The sequence below is a fragment of the Engraulis encrasicolus genome, chromosome 6 (assembly GCF_034702125.1).
Source record: "Engraulis encrasicolus isolate BLACKSEA-1 chromosome 6, IST_EnEncr_1.0, whole genome shotgun sequence".
NCBI lineage: Eukaryota > Metazoa > Chordata > Actinopteri > Clupeiformes > Engraulidae > Engraulis > Engraulis encrasicolus.
The window spans coordinates 40,653,369-40,660,868 of NC_085862.1; the positions used below are offsets into that span (position 1 = coordinate 40,653,369).

Consider the following 7,500-nt stretch of genomic DNA (forward strand, 5'->3'; position numbering starts at 1 on the left):
CACTCTTACACACACACATACACACACTCTCTTTCAAACACCCGCAGGCACGCAGGCACGCACACATGCACACACACACACACATACTCGCTCTACCCAAAGAGTTTTTTGTCAGCAACTGAGCTTCTTCAAAGGCTTGTTAGACTCGTCTTGGAGCCTCTTACTGCAGATGGGCCCATCTACTGGCCTAATCACTCCTTGCTGAAAACACTCATAACAGCTTTGCTATAACAATGCAAGAAGTCTTAGGTAACCAATTAAGACCTGGTCATTACCATGTTGGTGACAATAAGATTATAACAGAGCCTGTGGGTTAAGGGGTTAAAAAACTTAAAAACACTCCTTAGTTCAGGCGTCCAGATGCTTGCAGCTAAACTCCTCAGGCACACTGCAAGTGTTCTCACTTTTCCCTGCAGCTAAAATAACACATGTGTCAGCAGTATGGGTATCCCTATGGAATGGCATGCTTGGGTTACCATGCCCTTTGTCCCTTGTATTCGCACTGCATACTTCAATGAAGGCTATGACATTGTAGGTTCTGGTATGTTCTGTGTGTGTGTGTGTGTGTGTGTGTGTGTGTGTGTGTGTGTGTGTGTGTGTGTGTGTGTGTGTGTGTGTGTGTGTGTGTGTGTGTGTGTGTGTGTGTGTGTGTGTGTGTGTGTGTGTGTGTCTGTGTCTGTTTCTGTGTGTCTGTGTGTTTTTCCTCGTTGCCATGGCGGCGCATCTAGATGCTGCGGCCCGGAGCTCCCAAAACAAATGCCACTTTTTGTTCTATTTTATAGTTTTTAATATTGTTTTACTTAGATATAGTGTCAGTTTACAATCAGTAAGTGCATGTGCAGTGTACAGTCCGGAAAAACTGATCGATATCCGACTGGAAAGTTTTATTCCCCCACCACCTACGGACATCCCCGAGGAACTACTCAGAACTACGGTGCCTGCATGGATAATCGCCCGGCGCAAATCTCACCGTCGCCGTCGGAGGAAGAAGCGCGGAAAGAGAGGCGGCATTCGTGAGAGGCTGAAGAACTGCCCAAACAAACCTCCACTCCCCAGCCTGGTCCTCGCTAACACACAGTCTCTTACCAGCAAGATTGACGAGCTGAGACTTAGGATTTCAACAAAGAGGTGGAACAGCTGCGCTCTTCTCTTTACGGAAACCTGGTTAAGCGGCAACATCCCCGACTCTGCTATTCAGATTGCTGGATGGACTGTTTACCGGGCGGACCGAACTGCCGACTCCGGAAAGGGGAAAGGAGGAGGTGTGTGTACTTACGTGAGTAACTCTTGGTGCACCTCTGTTATCATCACTGAACAACATTGCTCTCCGGACTTAGAATATCTTTCTCTGCAGTGCAGACCGTTTCATCTCCCAAGAGAATTCACCGCGGTGTTTCTCCTCACTGTTTACATTCCCCCCCAAGCGAACGCAAAGATTGCATTAAGTAAACTCTATGACACCATCAGCGACCTGCAAAACTCTCACCCCGACGCCGTGTTCGTTACAGCAGGTGACTTCAACCATGTCAATCTTAAGTCAGTTCTGCCTAAATTCCATCAGTTTGTTGATTTTCCAACCAGAGGAAAGAACACATTAGACGTTGTTTATTGCAACATAGCCAGCGCATACAAAGCATCCCCCTCCCCTCACCTCGGTAGCTGCGACCACACCCCTCTGCTCTTGACCCCTGCGTACAAGCCGCTCATCGCCAGGTCAAAGCCCACTAGCCAGGTCATCCAAGTCTGGCCTGAAGGAGCAATTGAACGTTTGCAAAATTGTTTTGAGGACACTGACTGGGAACTTTTTAATCAATCAGACTTAAATACATATGCATCTACAGTTCTGGACTACATTAACTTCTGTGTTGATAATGTCACCATCCACAAGACCATTTACACATTTCCAAACCGCAAGCCCTGGATGAACAGTCAAGTCCAGAACCTGCTGGCAATTAGAGACGATGCGTTTCACTCTGGTGATCAATCAAATTACACCATAGCCAGGGCCAACTTGAAGAGGGGCATCAAGGAAGCTAAACACTCCTATAAAGTAAAAATAGAACAGCACTTTGTGAACTCTGATCCCAGACGTATGTGGCAGGGCATTACATCCTACACCAACTACAAGAGCACAAACCCCGGTCTGCCCAGCTCTCACAATTCAACTCTCCCGGATGACCTCAACAACTTTTTTGCACGGTTCGATGAGGGACCCATCCCTCACTCCCCCACTGAACTGATAGACAATGCCCCACATGTAGGCCTGGTGTTAAGCAAGCACGAGGTTCGGCGAGCCCTCAGCAGCATTAACCCTCACAAAGCACCAGGACCAGACGGGGTCCCTGGGAAGGTCCTAAAGCACTGTGCAGGCCAACTAAGTGCAGTCTTTACCCGCATATTTAACATCTCCCTAGAACAAGCTGCAGTCCCCATTTGTCTGAAAACCAGTACCATCGTTCCTGTTCCCAAGCAGGCGGCCATCAAGTCTCTCAATGACTACCGCCCTGTAGCGCTCACACCTATTGTGATGAAATGCTTTGAAAGACTGGTGCTAGCACACCTCAAGTCCATCACTCCACCATCCCTCGACCCGCATCAATTTGCCTACAGGGCGAATAGATCTACAGAGGATGGCATTTCATTGGCCATTCACACTGCCCTCTCACACCTGGAGAAACCAAACAGCTATGTGCGAATGCTGTTCATTGACTACAGCTCCGCTTTTAACACCATTCCCCCTATCAAGCTGGCCACTAAGCTGTACAACCTCGGCTTCAGTCCCCATGTCTGCAGATGGATACTGGACTTCCTCAGTGACAGACCTCAGTCTGTACGCATGGGAAAACATCTTTCAAGACCCATCACCCTAAATACAGGCGCGCCGCAGGGATGTGTGTTGAGCCCTTTTTTGTACTCCCTCTTCACTCATGACTGTGATCCTAAGCACAGCACAAACACCATCATTAAATTTGCTGACGACACAACCGTGATTGGCCTGATCTCTGACAACAACGAGACGGCCTACAGAGAGGAGGTGGAGCAGCTGGCACGCTGGAGCCAAGACAACAACCTGGCCCTGAACTCCAAGAAAACGAAGGAGGTGATCCTGGACTTCAGGCGGTGTGGCCAGGGCAACCACTACCACCAACCCATCAACATCGGAGGGGAGCCAGTGGAGGTTGTACAGAGCTTCAGATTCCTGGGTGTGCACATCAGCGAGGACTTGTCATGGAGCGCCAACACCTCTGCAATGGCTAAAAAGGGATCCCAAAGGCTATATTTCCTTCGCACTCTAAAGAAGGCCCAGCTACCACGAGATCTGCTCACTAACTTCTACAGGTGTACAATTGAATCAGTAATTACATACAGCATTACATCCTGGTACACCAGCTGCACACACGACAACAAGAAGATGTTACAGCGCATCATTAAAACAGCAGAGAGAATCATTGGATGCCAACTACCCACACTTGAGGAGATCCACCATACACGCTGCACAAACAGAGCATTAAACATCCTTAAAGATCACACGCACCCTGGTCACAGGCTCTTCACCATGCTACCATCTGGCAGGCGCTTTAGGACTCTGCGTGCCCGCACTACAAGAATGAAGGACAGCTTTTACCCTACTGCCATTAGACTCTTGAACTCAATTCGTCACCTGCCCTCACCTACTGTGAGATGCACATGGATTTTTATGGATTTTATTTATTTATTGTTAATATATCTTTTATTTTGTGGGCATTTGTGGGTTGCTACTAAACATAATCTCGCTATATTTATATAGTGACAATAAAGTCTACTCTACTCTACTCTACTCTACTGTGTGTGTGTGTGTGTGTGTGTGTCTGTGTGTGTGTGTGTGGGTGTTTGTGTGTGTGTGTGGGTGGGTGTGTTTATGTGTGTGTGTGTGTGGGTATGTAGGTGTGTGTGCGTGCATGCGTGCGCGCCACTTCATGCAGAATTGGCAAAATGTGTGGAATTAGCTTGAGAGGTTGTTAGACTCATTTGCGGAGTAAAAAAACAACACACCGTACATAATTGCAATGTACACACTCCATACAGTTACATTATATAACCCATGCTCTTCAGACCATGTTTGACCACAAATGTTTCTTAAAGCACTCAGATGTCATACCAGATGGCACTTGTGAGCTTGCAAAGAGTATGTTCAGTTCTGTTTATGTTCACGTGACCTGAGGAAGACCGACAGGCCGAAACGTTGTCACAAGAGTGTGCGGCACTTCTCTCCTCCTGCAAGTGTTTTACTGTTTGCCAGAACCTCTTTTTTGCTGGTGTGTGTTTTGCACCTCCACTCATCAAAGTTCTGTTTATGTTGCCACAAAGCGTTCTCATCTGGCATCAGCTAAGCACCTGTTACTTTGTAATTTTGCTCCCAAATATAATATAATCCATTTATAAACCTCTCAACATACACATACATGTAATCAAACATTTTAGATCTTAGGTAAGCACCTCTTGTTATGAACCAGCAAAGAAAGGGCTGCACAGACAGTTGATAGTGGTTTGATTCCTTTATCCCAAAAGAGTCTTTGTTCCTGTAGTAGGTTGTGGAAAGGTCTTGGCTCCTCAAGAAAGCACTGGTTATGCGACGAGGGGGAGTTTCTGAGAGTCTGAATGGAAGTGTTTGTAGCAGCTTTTTGTAGTGGTTGTACTTAAAGGTGCACAGTGTAATATTTTAGTATTTTATTTACAGAATTCATGCAGCCCATTCACAAACGTTTTACAAATACTTACACCACCATCAAATTCCAAATAGGCCTATTCATTATGAGTGGGAAAATTGCATTTTCTTATATGAATAGATGGCTTTTCTCCATTGTCTGCCATTTTGAATTTCCAGAAATTGACCTTTTTAGCTGCAAAACTTACTGTACTTTGGTCAAACTAGTAAATTGTAGTTTATTTTTTAGTAAATATCCATGAGAAATTGGCAGCACAGTTTCAATGAGCAGCATAGTTGCAATACCTACTCTGGCCACCATCCTACACAGTGCACCTTTAATTCCATATCTCTCTCTCTCTCTCTCTCTCTCTCTCTCTCTCTCTCTCTCTCTCTCTCTCTATCTCTCTCTCTCAGATGATGGAGCAGGGGATGGAGAAGATCCTGGTGCTGGAGGACGATGTTCGCTTCCAGCCCAAGTTCAAGAAGACGCTGCAGAACATCATGGACGGCATCGACAAAGCCCAGCTGGACTGGGACCTCATGTAAGATGCCACACACTTGATCACTCCATCTCTAGCACACTGCTTCTATGCTATTTTTCTATTTCTGCTCTCTCTCTCTATCTCGTTCTCTCTCTCTCTCTCTCTCTCTCTCTCTCTCTCTCTCTCTCTCTCTCTCTCTCTCTCTCTCTCTCTCTCTCTCCTCTCCTCTCTCTCTCTCTCTCTCTCTCTCTCACACGCACACACACACACACACACACACACACACACACACACACACACACACACACACACACAGAGCAGTCAGACGTGAAAGGTCGTCCCTTTTATTTGAGTCACTGCTGCTGCAAGTCCAAATCAAAGTGTGTCACCTTACCTTGATGCTTTACATTATCTCGTCAGTGAAAGGTTAGACCTTTCATGTCTGTTTAATCCTGACAGGTAGACAGTTCACACACACACACACACATACACACAAACACACACACACACACACACACACACACACATACACACACACACACACACACACACACACACACACACACACACACACACACACACACACACACACACACACACACACACACACACACACACACAACACACACACATACACACACACACACACACACACACACACACACACACACACACACACACACACACACACACACACACACACACACACACACACACACACCTGGATGAATGATAATGTTCACAGATAAATATACCACTGTTTTTCCACTCATTTTTTTGTACCAAAATGTGCCTTTCATGTCCAACCAAACATAACTGATTGTCATTCCATTCCTGCCTTCCACCACCCTCAGATACGTGGGCCGTAAGCGCATGCAGGTGCAGGAGCCGGAGGTGCCTGTGGAGCGCGTGGAGAACCTTGTGGAGGCCGACTACTCCTACTGGACACTGGGCTACGCCCTCTCAGCCCAGGGGGCACGTAAGCTGCTGGGGGCCAACCCCTTCCCCAAGATGCTGCCCGTGGATGAGTTCCTGCCCATCATGTTCGACAAGCACCCCAAGTAAGTGGAGAATATGTGACTAGCCATAAGAAAACAGGCTGCAATGTCCCAGCCGTGGCTCAGTCGGCCTTCCCTGTCTCATTCCCCACTCACTTCCTGTCGTCCTGTCACAAAATAAAGGCCCAAACAAAATCTTTTTTTAGAAAAAGGGGAGATAAACAGGCTGCAAGTACGCCCAGGGGGTGTATATTGAGTTAATCATAGATACTGAAAGTGCAGGTTCTATCTAAGCTTTACAGTGATACCTTACACATGGCAATCTGGTAATATCTGAAGCATTTGTGGCCTTTTGAACGTGTTCCCTTCTTAACCCCTTAATGCGCGCCGTACCTCCAGTGGCACGCTGTAATAGTCATTGAAATGTAACTACCATAGCACTACAATACTATGACACAACACAGGCCCTTTAGTAAAGCACCACGACTTGGTCATTACCATACTGGTAACAACAAATGTATAAAGCCGCGTCTTAAGGGGTTAAAGCAGAAAACATAGAATTTAGCTCTGAAAGTTTCTCTTGTTCATAGAAAAGACACTAAGTTAGATAAAGACACTGCGTTTAGATAAACCAATACAGTTTTCTGAAGCATTGTGTAGGTTCCCAACCCCAACTTGCACATTCTGCAAAAAATTTAATTCCCAGATCTGAGAGACTGAAAGACATGTGCTTCGTTGTGAGAGACATGTCACTCTGGGATTGAAATTCAGTCACATACACTATGTGGAACACAGATGTTTTACATAGTCTGTTAATGGCAGTGGATATTCTGTGTTGCAGTGCACATTTAAAATGTGGAATGTGAGTACAGGACAACTTGTGCACTTTACTTTAGATTACTGCTCTGGCTGATAGATGCTTTGTACACCATCAGACGGTTTAAGAGCCATATATTGCATACTGCACATTGAAGACATGCTTGTATTGAACAACACCTTCATACAACAAGTTTTTCCACACAATGTTCAACAAGTACCAAAAGTAAGGGAAATGGAGCACATAGAAAGTAGTAACAATAGACATTTGTAAAAGTAGGCTACTTTGATGTATTAATTTGTTGGGCAAATGGCAGCAAATTAACCCCTTAGCGCAGGACCTATGTTGTAACCCTACTGTCACCAAAATTGTAATGGATATGTCTTAATTTGTTATTTAAGGCTCTCTGTCATGACATATCATGTCATGTCAAGCTCTTATGATGCAGTTAAGTATTTTCAGCAAGTAGTGAATAGGCCCACCGGCGACCCCATCTGCAGTAAGAATCGTGAACCT

The 7,500-nt window shown here is 45.8% G+C and overlaps 1 protein-coding gene across 1 annotated transcript in view; it reads left to right on the top strand.

Moving 5' to 3' along the window:
• colgalt2b (collagen beta(1-O)galactosyltransferase 2b) overlaps positions 1–7,500 on the top strand; it is a 55,441-nt gene that overhangs the window by 41,615 nt on the left and 6,326 nt on the right. The window contains exons 10-11 of the mRNA XM_063200233.1: positions 5,102–5,229; positions 6,024–6,230. Of these exons, the coding sequence (XP_063056303.1) occupies positions 5,102–5,229; positions 6,024–6,230 (335 nt within the window). The remainder of the gene's footprint in view (positions 1–5,101; positions 5,230–6,023; positions 6,231–7,500) is intronic.